The sequence below is a fragment of the Diaphorina citri genome, unplaced genomic scaffold (genome assembly GCF_000475195.1).
Source record: "Diaphorina citri unplaced genomic scaffold, Diaci psyllid genome assembly version 1.1 scaffold38, whole genome shotgun sequence".
In the NCBI taxonomy this organism is placed as follows: Eukaryota; Metazoa; Arthropoda; class Insecta; order Hemiptera; family Psyllidae; genus Diaphorina; species Diaphorina citri.
The window spans coordinates 252,306-269,264 of NW_007377475.1; the positions used below are offsets into that span (position 1 = coordinate 252,306).

General features: G+C 38.8%; 2 protein-coding genes across 2 annotated transcripts; both read left to right on the forward strand.

Annotated features, from left to right (window-relative positions):
* Positions 1 to 1,785: 1,785 nt before the first annotated feature.
* On the forward strand, positions 1,786 to 5,994 carry LOC108252842 (serine/threonine-protein kinase VRK1-like). The gene is made up of 6 exons (XM_017445624.2): positions 1,786 to 1,868; positions 2,160 to 2,382; positions 2,824 to 3,013; positions 4,120 to 4,341; positions 4,711 to 4,907; positions 5,746 to 5,994. Exons 1-6 carry the CDS (start codon positions 1,786 to 1,788, stop codon positions 5,992 to 5,994), a joined length of 1,164 nt encoding a protein of 387 aa, XP_017301113.2.
* A 374-nt stretch (positions 5,995 to 6,368) lies between these two features.
* LOC103512874 (serine/threonine-protein kinase VRK1-like) lies at positions 6,369 to 13,347 on the forward strand. The gene is given in 12 exon segments (XM_026826145.1): positions 6,369 to 6,647; positions 6,858 to 7,310; positions 7,638 to 7,834; positions 8,405 to 8,594; positions 9,255 to 9,476; positions 9,875 to 10,119; positions 11,077 to 11,168; positions 11,537 to 11,734; positions 11,980 to 12,044; positions 12,357 to 12,526; positions 12,869 to 12,994; positions 13,246 to 13,347. Coding segments are annotated over 12 exon segments (2,109 nt in total). The 5' UTR covers positions 6,369 to 6,598.
* The last annotated feature ends 3,612 nt before the right edge of the window (positions 13,348 to 16,959 follow it).

Consider the following 16,959-nt stretch of genomic DNA (forward strand, 5'->3'; position numbering starts at 1 on the left):
CCATTCTGCGCTCTTTGTCGTGTACTACGATATCTGGTCTGTTGTTCGGGATGGTCTTATCGGTCATGATAGTTCTGTCGTAGTACACTGTATATTTTGCCGTTTCTATTACTGGTGGTGGCTCATATTTGTAATAAGGTGTTTTCTCATCTATGAGCTTCAAGTTGCTGCTGATGTTCTGATGTATGATAGCAGCAACTTGATTGTGCCTGTGTAGGTATTCGGTCTGGCTCATTGCACTACACCCCGATGTAATATGCTGGATAGTTTCAGCTTTCTCCTTACATCTACGGCATCTATCATCTCGCACATTGGGGTCTTTTATAATGTGCTTCATGTAGTTTTTTGTATTAACCACCTGATCTGCGCGGCGTTCCAACTGTTGCCTTTGAAACACCTGCACTCGGCAAAACTTCACACCTTTAAACTTTCATATATCATTAATTACCCAAGCACTTTGTTTGTTTCTCCTCTCCCCTTTTCGTCTTCATCTATTCCCTCCTGTTCTTCTTCTTCCTTCTCTCCTCCTCATCCTCTTTCTTCTTCCCCTTTTTTTCAACAAGTGTCCAATGAGCTTTTATTTTTAGTGCTTTGGTAGTTTTCCTCGTCAGACAGTTACTGTGAGTTTTGTCTTTTGTTCTGCTAACTAATCAGGCGGGTTTTATCCTAAACAGATAAGATTCGTTCTCAGAACGGCTGGCTTTAAACTTTCCTCTTAATTACCCAAGCACTTTGTTTGTTTCTCCTCTCCTCCTTTTTCGTCTTCATCTATTTCCTCCTGTTCTTCTTCCTCCTCTCCTCCTCCTCCTCCTCCTCATCCTCTTTCTTCTTCTTCCCCTTTTTTTCAACAAGTGTCCAATGGGCTTTTATTTTTAGTGCTTTGGTAGTTTTCCTCGTCAGACAGTTACCTACTGTGAGTTTTGTCTTTTGTTCTGCTAACTAATCAGGCGGGTTTTATCCTAAACAGATAAGATTCGTTCTCAGAACGGCTGGCTTTCTCATATTATCCTATCCTTTCTTCTCTTTTCGATTTCGGACTATAAGACCTTAGCAGTTACAGTTCTTTAAGTACTTTTATCAAACATCTTAAAAAAACATCAGAGCATCATTATCGAGATTATAGCCATAGCCATTAAAGTTTACAACGTGAAGCTTATATTATGTAAGTGCATACCTACATACCTATGTTTTTTAAAAATAATAAAAATTGATTTATTAAAAAAAAAGAACACCTTCAAGGAACTGGGCGTCCTTAAGACCTTAGCAGTTACAGTTCTTTAAGTACTTTTATCAAGCATCTTAAAAAAAACATCAGAGCATCATTATCGAGATTATAGCCATAGCCATTAAAGTTTACAACGTGAAGCTTATATGTAAGTGCATACCTACATACCTATGTTTTTTAAAAATAATAAAAATTGATTTATTGAAAAAAAAAGAACACCTAGAAATCTCTGGGCGTCCAAAGGGGGTTTTAAGCCCCTCAATCCTCTAAACACCGTGAAATAGGTTCATATTGTGGGAAAGATTATTACTCAGAATCAATGTATGTTTGTATGTACATACTTTGGTGGGAATACCGGCGTTTCGCGCAATGTTCAACCCTTCCACGTTATGTTTGTTAGATACAACCAGAACGATCTCCGCTCGCATAGTCCCAGTTAAGTTGACTAAGGGATTGGATTTGTAAACGAGGGGAGAGAAGTTCGAATCCCAGCAGTGACAAAGAATAGAGTCGAAGGGAAAGGCATGTCTAAACAAATTTATTGGGATCAGTTGGCGTAAATGTGTCAAGAACCAATCTCAGTGGTGCAGTGGTTAGCGCGGTGGACAGAGAAGAAAAAGCGGAAGAATGCTAAAGAGAAAGAGTAAGTAGAATAGAATATACCTTGTTTATCCTGCTCGAATAAGATTACCAAGTCCCTTTATCCCAGCAGTCTAAAGAAGGTCTCATGTATTTTATGGGTTTATTAACATCACATAATACATAAATGTTAAGGAATGTACAGGATGTTTCAAAAGTCGTGCGATAAACTTCAGGGGCTTGTTCTTGGGACTGATTTAGGAACATTTCACTAGCGCTTATAAGGCAGACGCGCTACACTCCAAGCTAACCCCAGGCTGGCAACCTCAAATTTTCAATGTCTGAAAATTTTCAGGACCAAACCAGTCGTGCGTCCACTGTCAATCATTCCCGAGCCTGACGAGGTAGAAGAGGCAGAACCTCAGCCCACGCCACGAGTTCCATCCCCTGTAGCTCACCCTACAGCGCAACCTATAGCCCATAGTCTGGATGAAACATTCGACGTTCCTACCCCGGCCATGATTGAAGTGATGAGCAAACGGAACGACAAAAAATCCGCCGTGAAGATATCCTTGCTGGCTTAGAGAAGCAGTTGAACGATATCATAAGCACTGTGAGACCCCAAGCCAAACCATTACCGGGATATGACGGAGGGGATTGTAGACATGACATGGACCAATGCAACACAAAACGTTTGGTTGAGATGGGTGCTGCGGTTGGCGGTATTTTGACCGCTTTTGGACAGATTTCGACCGATTTTTGTGGCGGTTTTCAGCTATAGCGACAAAACGGTTAGAGATATTGTAAAAGAACAATCAAATAAGCATCATTCAATAGGATAAGGCGGTTTTCAGCTTAGCCGACTAAACGGTTAGTTGTACAGTTAATATAGAACATAAAAACAAGCATCATTCAATAGGATAAGGAAAGTCGTGTGATGTTCACATCAGATTTTTTCCATAGCATATCTCCTTAAAATGTAGGTTTCATTAACCAGCATATTTTGTCTCCTGTTATAGCTAGACTCATTGGAGTATATTCATCACTGTGGCTACGTCCATGCAGATCTTAAACCAGCCAATGTGTTACTTGGTGTGGATAGTTCTCAAGCTATTGTCAATATTGTAGACTTCGGATTGGCCAGCAGGTACAAAGATACCGATGATAACCACAAGGCCCACATAGTGGAGAAGAAAAGTGCACATAATGGTGAGAGTTGTTTAAGCTTGAGAAAGTTGTTTATGCAGAAGGTACCGGGTTCGATGCTCACCATCGAAAAAAAGCAAATTCATGAAGAAAAACCCTTCATATTTTGGTTGCAAATATTTTAACAGGTGGCTTTCTGGTGCTCTTATGTTGACGCAGCCCCTAAATATATTACTATAAGTAGGTGTTGGTTTTTCTTCTCGCTCATCTGATGAAGGACACACTATCTACCTACTACACTTTCGTAGGTTATTTTACGATAACTCTCGCTCGATTTCAATGATATTTGGATCATTAGGCCAGCCACTCACTATCAGGTAGACCTGACTGAGTCTATGTGATACTGAGTGCCTGGTCTTAGTTCGAGTGCCATTGGGCCATCGGATGTCATGCATTTATCCTAGCAAGGTCTATAGTTCATTGAACCCCTGGTAATAACCGATTCTCGGTAGCGTAGTGGCTACAACTTTTTTCACTAGGATTTCAATGTGGTCCTCAATTAGCTTTATAAGCCTTGCATTGGTAGGTAAATCCCCAAACAGACAGCAGCATGATATCTGATATCAGTAATTATGCAGAAGTCATGTCCGTGGAAAAGAAAAGCTCTTTTTTGTATTTAACCTTGCCCTATAATAACACTGGTCACTGCTTGTTTGTGCCAGTTCCTTTGGTAGCAATATTCCACGGACGTGACTTCTGCACAAGTACCCTGATATCACATCCCAGACCATTATCTACCTACCTACTCATCTCGGTTACAACCACACACAATGTTGCTTCACTTCAAAATCACAGATTTTTAACACACAGTATTTATTTGAATGTCAATTATCAAGTAAAGTTATCATACCTTGCTCTTCTTTCCGATGAACTTGCTTGGATTGGTGTTCTTTCAAGACGTAGTGGCTAAGACGCTCGCCTGGTTAACAGGAGGTCTTGGGTTCGATCTCAGCCAAGGCATGGAATTTTATCCTCATTTATTTGAGAATTTGACCACTTAATAATGGAGCTCTAAGTGTTAGGTGGTAGAGAACGCCTCCGGCGTTAACCTCGCCTAGTAGTCACCCTCCACTCAAGAGTCTATTATTTATTATTATTATATTCCACAGGCACGCTCATCTACACTTCCCTCGTGGCTCATCGCGGCGCTAAGACCACATCCCGTATCTGCGATATTGAAATCCTCGCCTACAATCTGCTCCATTTGAACACGGGGTCTCTGCCGTGGACAGCGTATGAACAGCAGCCGGAGAAAGTCCTGGCAATGAAGGAAGAACTCCTGAAAGATCCAGCCAAGTTCTTTACAACCCACTACAAGGAACCTGTACCTGGTAAGCCTATAAAAAAAGGAATTTTCGATTGTGTTAATCATTTAAATGCTTGTCACAGATATCGTTCCCCGATTATAACACCTAGATAAATTTTATGACTTGACCTGGACTCGAACCACCAACCTCCAGATTCAAAGTCCAACGCTTTAACAACTGCACCACTGAGGTTGGTCAGTAAGTCTCTAATTTTTCAAAAAATTCACATCAATAAAATTACTTTCTGAACATATCTCTGTAAGTACTCGAATACTTTTACTAATGTGGCATATGTTTTATCGCTACAAAATAAAATCGGGCTTGGTGGCTTCTAAATCTACATTCCTAGTCCCATATTCCATGCAAAATTACGATTGTTATTTATTTTTTCAGATGTATTCGTAGAGATGTTCAAGTACATTGCTTCAACCAAGTTCGAAGTAGCTCCTGATTACGATAAGCTCAAGCAAATGTTCGTGAAAGCTCTGCAGAAGAACGGACTTAAAATGGACGGCAAGCTTAATTTTGAAGAGAAAAAAGTGAATGGCACCGCTACCAGGAGAGAGGAACAGTGGAAACTTGGCAACCATGTCAAAAATCTAGCCAACTTCTAGCTCCTCGAAAACCTCGAATTTTTAACGAACTTTGGTGTTTTCCGTGTTTTTAAGCCCCCATTTTCTTCATTTTTTTAATTTTTATGTTCAAATTCAAAAAGTATTTCATATTCCACTTGAAGAAATAAGAAATAAACTTTTCATACATTTTCCTTTTAGAATCTTTCTTTGGTATCATCTATCTTCTCCAGTTGATTTGATTCCTGCGGACAGTTTGCTCAGCACAGCATTACTAAGTGCCTCCTTTGCAATCAATTTCCATATTTCAATAATCTTTTTACACTGGTACTTAATGTCGCCACTGGTCGCTACTTGATTAAAGTAGCTACTCAATTGTCCTCACGAGGCTGAGTACATCCCGAAGGCCCCAAGCACAGAGCCGAAAAAAACCTCGGCCCCGCCGGGAACCGGGCCTCCTGCGTGCAAGCCAAGTGTGATACCTACCTTGATATCATAACATTATTGAGTGCCTGCCTCCTTTGTAATCAATTTCCATATTTCCATAATCTTTTTACGCTGGTAATGTCGCCACTGGTCGCTACTTGATTAAAGTAGCTACTCAATTGTCCTCACGAGGCTGAGTACACCCCGAAGGCCCCAAGCACAGAGCCGAAAAAAACCTCGGCCCCGCCGGGAACCGGGCCTCCTGCGTGCAAGCCAAGTGTGATACCTACCCACTCGGCCAAGGAGGTTGCTCACTATCTAATTTTTCTAACTCGAAATTGCAGATTGTAGTAACACAAGATGAGGACGAGGAGGAGGAAGAGGGAGGAGAGGAGGTGGCTCATCTAATTTTTCTAACTCGAAATTGCAGATTGTAGTAACACAAGATGAGGACGAGGAGGAGGAAGAGGGAGGAGAGGAGGTGGCTCCCAACGGAGATGTTCATATTGAAGAGGAAGCGTTGCGCTATGTGAACACTACGAAGCGGAGAGTGAGAGGAAAACCTGTAGATAAAGTAGAAGAAGAGGAAGCAGAAGGAGAAGACGAGAAACAGGCTGAACCCAAGGAGAAGAAACTTCCTACCTACCAGCCTACCACTGAACTATATCCACTGTTCTAGGTGTTACAATCAGAGGTAAGTGAAGAAAAATACCTTTCCTCTATCACTTTGTACTCTTTGTCACTAAGTGATCTAGTGCTTGTCTAGTACAATCTGAAGGTTGTGGGTTCAAATCCAAGACAAGGAATAGATCATGTTTCACTCTCAATTATTTGAGAATCTGACTAAGGAGTGTGGTAGTGCTCCACCCCGCCAAGTCAAGAAATAATAATAGCATGTAAGCTCAAGTACTGGTGTGTAGAATTCTGCTATCTCATTTGAGTTAGAAGGGTTGCTGATTGTGCATACATTCTTGTTACCTATTTGCTACAAGAAACATAAATTTTCTGTGTGGTCATCTATTTTTTCCAAGTGAGTGAGTGGGTAATCAGCTGGAAGCTGGAACAGCCACTATCAGATCTGTTGCACGGTTTCCAAGTTTTAGCCATTTCTTACATTTGAATTAATCTCAGCCTGGTAAAGTAGTGTTGGGATTTTTCATATTTTTACTTTCAAGTCAATATTCAAATATTCCAACTGTTTCAGAATTATCAATTTATCAAGATTCTTTAGAACCTCTTCTACTCTTTATTCTCTAGGGAGTTTTAGAAGACTTTTGGTCTCAATGGCTCCTAGAAAAGCAGCTAAAGAAAATTCCTTGGACCAACCAAAACCAACAAGAGTTTTACGTCCCAAGCTGCAAGTAGCTCCTGAGAACATTGTGGTTGATGATGCCAAATATTCCAACTGTTTCAGAATTATCAATTTATCAAGATTCTTTAGAACCTCTTCTACTCTTTATTCTCTAGAGAGTTTTAGAAGACTTTTGGTCTCAATGGCTCCTAGAAAAGCAGCCAAAGAAAATTCCTTGGACCAACCAAAACCAACAAGAGTTTTACGTCCCAAGCTGCAAGTAGCTCCTGAGAACATTGTGGTTGATGATGTGAGTCCTATTAAAGAAAAAGTGGTGAGAAGAAAGAAAATTATGAAATCAGATTCAGATACCCCAGCTGAAACAAAGCCAAAGAAAGCACCAGCTAAAGCTGCAGCGGATGCAAAATCAAAACCTGCACCAAAAGCCAAAAAAGTTGCAGCCAAAGGGCACAAGTTACCTGATCCCATTAAACCTGGAGCAATATTTGTTGATAGTGCAAAGAAATCTTGGAAAGTTGGAAAATCACTTGGCAGTGGTGGCTTTGGAGAAGTTTACTCTGCAACAGATGATGTGAATGATAACAAAGTAGATGGATACAAGTATGTGATGAAAGTTGAATATTCTACGGGTCCCTTGTTTGTAGAACAGAACTTTTATGTCCGATGTGCCAAGCCTGAACATTGTAAGTATGGGCTGAACAAGATTCTTGTTTCTTCTCATTTGTAATGACTGGTTACTTTGGATGCAAACTGTCCATGTGTTTAAGTGGTAGATGTAGATACTAGGTACCTACATGCACAGTGTAAGAGAAACATTTTTCTGCCTACTCACATTGATTTTATGAAACTTGTGCAAGAAGATCCAAGCACCTACTTTACTTCTTCTGAAGTAATCACTGATATAATAAATGTAAAGGGTAGAATTCTTCAGATATGTCAAGTAGATAATAATACTTTCAATCTCTAGTAGGTACCTACTCAAATTTATCCATTCTAAATTCTGTCCACAGTGGAAGCATGGAAGAAGGAAAAGAAATTGAAAACCCTAGGATTGCCCACATTCTATGCTATGAAAGGTCAACAAGAGCATAATGGTAACTCCTACAGGTTTATTATCATTAGCAAGTTTGGATCGGACTTGCAGAAACTCCTGGATGAGCACAAAGAGTTTAGCTTGAAGAATACTCTCACCATAGGATCTTCATTGGTAAGACCACAAGATATTGAAATTAGCCAAATCATTCGAAAATCACATAGTGAACAGACTGATGCCTGACACCATAATCTGAGTTTCAATTTTACTTCAGATTGTGGTCTTGGTATACTTTAATTATGGCTGGGGCCACACATTGAGATGAAAGATATACCTATAAAAAATAGTGTAAGAAATTTAACTAATTTTAAACTTTAGGTTGAGATTACCCAATCAAATTCCAATAAAAATATCTTGTTAAGAACTTTTGAAAGTACCAAACTTATATTTAGGTACCTATATAAATGGTCCTTTTTTGTCTCTATTGTTCAATTCATTATGATAACTACTTACGATTTATTGTATTTAAAATGTTCAAAATAAAATAAAGAAAGTATTGTTAAAAAAAAAAAAAAAAAAAAAAAATTTTTATTCAATAGAAATGCAATAGTATTAACTTTAATCTCAATGCTAAATCTCAGTGACCCCTTTAATGCCAAAGTTCATATCTCTTCACTTTTTTCCATAGCATATCTCCTTAAAATGTAGGTTTCATTAACCAGCATATTTTGTCTCCTGTTATAGCTAGACTCATTGGAGTATATTCATCACTGTGGCTACGTCCATGCAGATCTTAAACCAGCCAATGTGTTACTTGGTGTGGATAGTTCTCAAGCTATTGTCAATATTGTAGACTTCGGATTGGCCAGCAGGTACAAAGATACCGATGATAACCACAAGGCCCACATAGTGGAGAAGAAAAGTGCACATAATGGTGAGAGTTGTTTAAGCTTGAGAAAGTTGTTTATGCAGAAGGTACCGGGTTCGATGCTCACCATCGAAAAAAAGCAAATTCATGAAGAAAAACCCTTCATATTTTGGTTGCAAATATTTTAACAGGTGGCTTTCTGGTGCTCTTATGTTGACGCAGCCCCTAAATATATTACTATAAGTAGGTGTTGGTTTTTCTTCTCGCTCATCTGATGAAGGACACACTATCTACCTACTACACTTTCGTAGGTTATTTTACGATAACTCTCGCTCGATTTCAATGATATTTGGATCATTAGGCCAGCCACTCACTATCAGGTAGACCTGACTGAGTCTATGTGATACTGAGTGCCTGGTCTTAGTTCGAGTGCCATTGGGCCATCGGATGTCATGCATTTATCCTAGCAAGGTCTATAGTTCATTGAACCCCTGGTAATAACCGATTCTCGGTAGCGTAGTGGCTAAGACGCTCGCCTGGTTAACAGGAGGTCTTGGGTTCGATCTCAGCCAAGGCATGGAATTTTATCCTCATTTATTTGAGAATTTGACCACTTAATAATGGAGCTCTAAGTGTTAGGTGGTAGAGAACGCCTCCGGCGTTAACCTCGCCTAGTAGTCACCCTCCACTCAAGAGTCTATTATTTATTATTATTATATTCCACAGGCACGCTCATCTACACTTCCCTCGTGGCTCATCGCGGCGCTAAGACCACATCCCGTATCTGCGATATTGAAATCCTCGCCTACAATCTGCTCCATTTGAACACGGGGTCTCTGCCGTGGACAGCGTATGAACAGCAGCCGGAGAAAGTCCTGGCAATGAAGGAAGAACTCCTGAAAGATCCAGCCAAGTTCTTTACAACCCACTACAAGGAACCTGTACCTGGTAAGCCTATAAAAAAAGGAATTTTCGATTGTGTTAATCATTTAAATGCTTGTCACAAATATCGTTCCCCGATTATAACACCTAGATAAATTTTATGACTTGACCTGGACTCGAACCACCAACCTCCAGATTCAAAGTCCAACGCGTTAACAACTGCACCACTGAGGTTGGTCAGTAAGTCTCTAATTATAAAGAATAAGAAGGAAGTCCATTTTTCAACAAATTAACATAAATAAAATTACTTTCTGAACATGTCTCTGTAAGTACTTGAATACTTTTACTACTTAATGTGTCAGATGTTTTATCGCTACAAAATAAAATTGGGCTTGGTGGCTTCTAAATCTACATTCCTAGTCCCATATTCAATGCAAAATTACGATTGTTATTTATTTTTTCAGATGTGTTCGTAGAGATGTTCAAGTACATTGCTTCAACCAAGTTTGAAGTAGATCCTGATTACGATAAGCTCAAGCAATTGTTCGTGAAAGCTCTGCAGAAGAACGGACTTAAAATGGACGGCAAGCTTAATTTTGAAGAGAAAAAAGTGAATGGCACCGCTACCAGCGGAAGTTCTAAGGCTGAAAAACCCAAGAGAGGCAATGCAAAGAAAAAGGCAGCACCACCGCCTAAGGTAGTGACAGCAGCTCGATTTTTTTTTCTTAATGTTTCTAATTTTTCTGAAAACAACCACTTTTTTTGAAGAGGTTGGAAAGAGGGAACTGTAACTGCCAAGGTCTTATCGTCCCGAAGTCGAAGGTAGAAGGAAGACAGGACAGGAGAACGCCAGCCGTTCCGAGAACGAACTTTATCCGTTCAGGTTGTAAAGGTAGAGGGAATTGTAACAATGGAGGTCTTATCGTCCCGAATTTGAAGAGAGAAGGAGAACAGGATAGGGTAAAGCGTTTCAAAAACGAACCTTACCTATTTAGGGTAAAGTTCGCCCCGGGCCGGAATCGAACCGCGATTTAGCGCTTAGAAGGCAGATGCGTTACCTTCTTACCTAACTAGGCTGGTGAGCCACTTTTACTGGCCTGATTGTTCGACGTAACGTGACACTTTTGTGTATCTTGGATGGCAATACTATATTCGACCAAAAATAAAGTGATATAATAACAAGTTCAACTACAATTATTTTCTCGATACTTCATCAACCACGATCTAATTCTCAAAAAAAAAAAAAAAAAAAAAAACTCAAATCTCCACAGTTACTCTTTGAAAAATCTACTTCTATGATTTTTAAACCATTGTACCTTATTTATTTTATTTCTAGATTGGCTACTACAGTAACAACAACATTAATTTATTTCTTTAAGTACCAATACTCTCCTTTTTGATACCTATGTAGCAAAATTTTGAGGACTTTATTTTTTTTACTCAGTTATTTTCCTCTAAAATGTGATTTTAAATCCGTTCTATTAGCTATTAACTAGGCCTAGGCCATGGTTTGCCAATTTATGTTTAAGGATCTCATTTTTTACGTTCTATTATTTAACTACTTATTATTACCTATCTGTTTTACCTATATTTTCGTACAAAAAATAAAAATATTCGAAAAAAAAAAAAAAAAAAAAAAATTATTTTTTTAACAACGCATGGGAAGAGAAGAGGCAAAGTGATGGACAAGGTGGAAGAAGAGGAGGATGTGGAAGAAGATAAACAGGAGACGAAGAGAAAGAAGAAGACGGCGAAAGAGTAAGTGAACAGGGTGTCTACCAGACTGGAAAACCGGGAATTGTCAGGGAATTTCACGGAGACTGGAAAAGTCAGGGAATTGTCAGGGAATTTCATTTTTTCTTTTATTATTATTTTCAATATCATTATTTTTTTCAATTATTACTGTTATTTGTTGTAATGTATGATTTATTTATGTAAATAAATGAAAAGTATTCTTCTTATTTATTTAATGTACAGGATGTTTCAAAAGTCGTGCGATAAACTTCAGGGGCTTGTTCCTGGGACTGATTTAGGAACATTTCATTAGCGCTTATAAGAGGCAGACGCGCTACACTCCAAGCGAACCAGGCTGGCAACCTCAAAATTTTAATGTCTGAAAATTTTAGGACCAAACCAGTCGCACGTCCACTGTCAATCATTCCCGAGCCTGACGAGGCAGAAGAGCCAGAACCTCAGCCCACGCCACGAGTTCCATCCCCTGTAGCTCACCCTACAGCGCAGCCCATAGCCCATAGTCTGGATGAAACATTCGACGTTCCTACCCCGGCCATGATTGAAGTGATGAGCAAACGGAACGACAAAAAATCCGCCGAAAATGTATTGGGATCAGTTGGCGTAAATGTGTCAAGAACCAATCTCAGTGGTGCAGTGGTTAGCGCGGTGGACTTCGGATCTGGAGGTTGGTGAAAGTCCTGTGTAGTAACACAGTGGGTAGTGTAACTCAGATTTGGTTTACATTTGAATCAAAGCTGATTTAAGAGGTCAGTAACTTTAACAGACTAAAATAGTGGTCAAGACGCTCGCCTGGTAAACAGGAGGGCGTGGTTAAATCCGCCGCAGTTAAACGCGGAACTGCGGAAGAGAAGAGGCCCGCTGCGGTCAAAACATATCGAGGTAAGAAATAATCAGTACGGTACCAACTTTCAATATCACTGGGACTTTCAATACCAACTTTCAATATCACAGTGGGTAGTGTAACTCAGATTTGGTTTAAATATGAATCAAAGCTGATTTAAGAGGTCAGTAACTTTAACAGACTAAAATAGTGGTCAAGACGCTCGCCTGGTAAACAGGAGGGCGTGGTTTCAATTCCAGTCAAGGTATGGAATTTTATCCTCAATAAGAATTCGACCACAGAACTAGTAGGAGTAAAGGGACTTTTCAGTCCTATGCGAGCAGTATAAAAACTTTGTATTATTATTTTAGGTAGCCAGGACGAGAAAAAACCAGCTGCTGTGAAACCCCACAGGGGCAGTCAAGATGAGGATAAACCAGCTGAAGCAACCAATGGGAAGAGAAGAGGCAGAGTGATGGATAAAGTAGGAGAAGAGGAAGACGAAAAACCAGATGAGAAACCAGTAGAAGCAACGCATGGCGAAGATATCCTTGCTGGCTTAGAGAAACAGTTGAACGATATCATAAGCACTGTGAGACCCCAAGCCAAACCATTACCGGGATATGACGGAGGGGATTGTAGACATGATATGGACCTGGACTGTGATGAGGTGTATCCCAATATATTTCTCAGTGATGGGTAAGTATCGTAAGCTCAGAAGCTCACTGAGCTTTAGAACTCACTCAGATAGGTAGGTATAAAGCTTTTTTGGGACCCTTAATAGTCAAATAGGGTCCAGGGATTTAAAAATGATTTCAGTTTTGTGGGCTGGATTAGTCATGTGCTAATCAGGCCCTAACATTGAATAACAATAACGCATGGAAAGAGAAGAGGCAAAGTGATGGACAAGGTGGAAGAAGAGGAGGAGGATGTGGAAGAAGATAAACAGGAGACGAAGAGAAAGAAGAAGACGGCGAAAGAGTAAGTGAACAGGGTGTCTACCAGACTGGTAAGTCATACCTAGTTTAGTAATTCTAAAATGTCACCAAATCCTAGTAGTGTAATGTAATGTTCAAGATATAGAGGTAAATTAGTTTCCTTTCATTGTATTTGTTAGAGTATGCCAACATTTTTTAAATAATATTTAACTATTTATCATTCATAGTTTTTTTTAAGAGGTTTAATAGAAGGAACTGTAACTGCTATGGTCTTATCGTCCCGAAAAACCATGATTTTTGATGCATTTTTATTTCTTTTCAGTGGAACAGCCAAAAACAAGGAGTATCTGAAGAGGATTGGTATCACTCATGTCATCAATGCTGCCAAGGGGAAAAAGTTTGGGATGGTGAACACAACCAGTGATTACTACAAAGATGTGGGCATCAAATTTCTTTTTCAAAGGGAATTTTTCAAAGCCTAAAAAAAAGAAGAATTTTCGGTCCATAAAAAAGTATGCAACCTTGAAGGGGCAACTCATATTTTCTCAAAAATTTCGCCCCTGTGGCGCTGTAATTATAGAAATGTATTAAGGGAAATTTTCAAAGCCTAAAAAATGGAAAAAGAATTTTTGGTCAGTAAAAAAAGTATGCCCTTCAAATGTGTCAAGATGATCAAGTCCGAATGGAATACAGTCGAACCTGGATAAACGAGAACCCAAGGGACTAGGTCATTTTTCTCGTTTAAAGAGGTTTCTCGTTTAAGGAGTTTCTCGTTTAAAGAGGTTTCATATAACTTTTTCTCGTTTATAGAGGTTATTAGTAGAGTCGAATAGTGAAGTAGACACGTTCATGAAATGTACCGACAGATTTAAACAAGTTAGAACAATTTCTCGTTTAGAGGGGTCCGGAAATTCAAAATTCTCCTTTGTAGAGGCTCGCGAAGCGCTACAGTTTTAAAAAATAGACAAAGATCGAAAAAGTTGACATTTTCTCGTTTACAGAGGTTCGGAGATTTGAATTCTCGTTTATAGAGGTCCATTTTGCCTTGTTTTATGAGCGTGGGACTTAGCAAAAAAGGGGCCATTTTCTCGTTTATAGAGGTTTTATTTTCTCGTTAAACCAGGTTTTTGGCCCGAAAATGAAGGGGATTTGAAAATATCTTGTTTATCCAGGTTTCTCGTTTATCCAGGTCTCGTTTATCCAGGTTCGACTGTAGTAAGTACCTGAGTGAAAATACTTAAGTACCTAGGAGTCCTAGGAAAACAAGTTAGTGATTAGGTAAGTTACTAAAAATAAGGGAAATTTTCAAGAGGTTGTCTTCATACTTCTGGACTTGCAGAAAGCGTGTGATGTAATGAGAAGTATTTATCTCTCCCTATTACCTACCTATTATTTAATTATTTTTATTAATTATATATTTATACAATTTAGCAATAAGGCTATTTTGCAAAACCCCAAATTCAAATCCGCGAAGCAGAAAGACACACCGTCAATAGATAAGACAACTAGTACAACATGTGAGTTTTGTCCCTTTGTTCCTCAGGTGTTTGTACCTATTGCTCCAAGAGTATACAGGGTTGTCTTACCTGCTGGAAATGGTCCTCGAGGGAGGGCTGTGCTGAAAAGTATCCGGTATCATGAATATCTTGCAGCTCCCGAAATATACTGCCACTAGGTAACACATCCATGGTATTTGGCAAATTAAATTAGATTGAACACAAACAGGGGACACAATATCACCTTATCAGACAAGAAAATTAAAACTAGGAAACACTGAACACAACAGATTTTATTCTTTTAAATACACAGGAAACGAAAAAGAGTAATGAAAAAAAGAGAAAAAATAAGACTTGAAATTAGCTTTCAATTTGGAACGAAACACTTTTGTTGATAAGAGATAACAAAAATGTGTGGTTTAAATAATCACGAATTTGAATGAAAATCAAATGAATTTGGCTACTTGTGAGTTACTTAAAAGATGTCAAAGAAATGGAACATTGAAATTAAATATTATCATTTAAAAGACGAAGTGTTAAATTATTTACAACAGTAAGTATTCTGATAAGAATCGCGGACCGCCAAAATTTCTATCGAGTGATAACAGAATTTACAGTAGACTCCTTTCCCGGCTTATGGTACTTTGAACTCAGCTAATAAACAAGTTAAGTAGGTTAATTACTTAATTAAAACAATGCTGAAACACAATATAATTCATTTAATTACTAGAACACCAAAAACCACATGTTATTTTCAGCTGAAAGCATGCCCAACTCCCAACTTGCGTTTGTTGCTTTGTGTTTTTCCACAAATTTGGCGATGACTTTATCTGATCCTACACGGGAAACGTACGCACAGAGATGTCGGTTTAACAAACTGAATTACAAATGCAACGAGTTTAAATTAAATACACAACAGTTAAAAATTTGTTTTAAATATTTTTTGATCGAAATTCACCGAAAAAAAATTCACCGACTCTTCGCAGAAACTTTAAAACTTTATCTCAAACGCGACGGAGCACGACTGAAATTTTTTCATAACAAACATGGAAGGATTGGAAGGGATCGCTATAGCTACATGTTTTTTTTTTACCCAGACACAACTAGTTGCTTGTCTCACCGCTAGGTGCAGCACTTGTTTGACTCTACATTCTGATAGTATACTATGCTGCTTCCATTCATTGTTATCACTTCTCTTGTTCTCTTTATCACTGTTATCACCAGTACATACACCCAGACACGAAACCAGATTTGGTCTGGTTTCGTTGTATAACTCATGCAGTGATTTAAAGGATAAATGTTAAAAAAAAAAAAAAAACCATATACATATAAACAAAATAAATATGTTGTTGTTTACAAATGCCGGAATTTTTTACCATTAGGCCATTTTCCCGAAAGTAAATATAACATAGGCCCATCAAGCCCTTCTTCTTGGGAACGATTCAATTTTCAATTAAACTTATTGGATTAAACAACTCGTTTGGTTGATTTTAGGTGTGTTTGCTTTGTAAGCGCTAGGCTGCAAGTTTGATTCCTGTCCAGGGCGGATTTTATCCTGACCGGACAATGTTCGTTCTCGGAACGGCTGACTTTCTCCTATCCTGCCTTCCTTATCTCTTCGATTTCGGGACGATAAGACCATAGCAGTTACATTTGTACAGGCTGAACAGGGCTGTTCAGCTAACAGTGGCTTAAAAGAAGGTTGGTGAAACCCACAGTCAGTCTTTTTTTTCGAGAGGTTTGACAGGGAACTGTAACTGCTATAGTCTTATCGTCCTGAAACCGAAGAGAGAAGGAAGACAGGATAGGAGAAAGCCAGCCGTTCCGAGAACGAACATTATCCCATCAGGATAAAATCCGCCCCGGAAAAGGTGACATACCGTAGGTACCTACTAGAAATGGCCAATTTTTAAAACTTTTTTTTAATCAAGATTGATTGTGATTCATTATTAAAAAAAAAAAAATCTGGATTTTATGCTCATTTCCTTTTATTTCTCTCTATGGAATCCCTATCGTCTCTTGATTCAGACAAAAAATTACCCCTAATGAAAAATCCTCTTACCACCCCCCCCCCCATTTTTTATAAATTGATAACTCCTCTATATTGAAAAAGAATCCATTCTTCCCCCCTCCCCCCCCCCCCCCCATTTTGGGAAGTAGGTCCCTATCCCTACCACTAACCACATTTCGAGGAACGCTCTTTTTGCAACTTTTCATTTCGCCGGAAATTTTAACGCGCACGAAAATTTCGTGCGGTATATCGATAGGTATCGAACTTTACTTCGATCGATTTTCACATATCGAAAATCGTATCGTATTTCGATACTGTAAACAAACCTAAAAAAACCTATACGCTATCGGTGTTTCTGTCTGAAAAAAATTGCGATTTTCTTATCACTATCACTTTATTTATCAGATAAATTTGAATCAAGTGTTTTAAAGCTGATAACGGATTATTTGTGTTCAACTCGTAATTTATTAATATAATTCAAATTGGCAATTATAAGGCGAATTTCCAGGATATTCTCATTTAGGTTCGT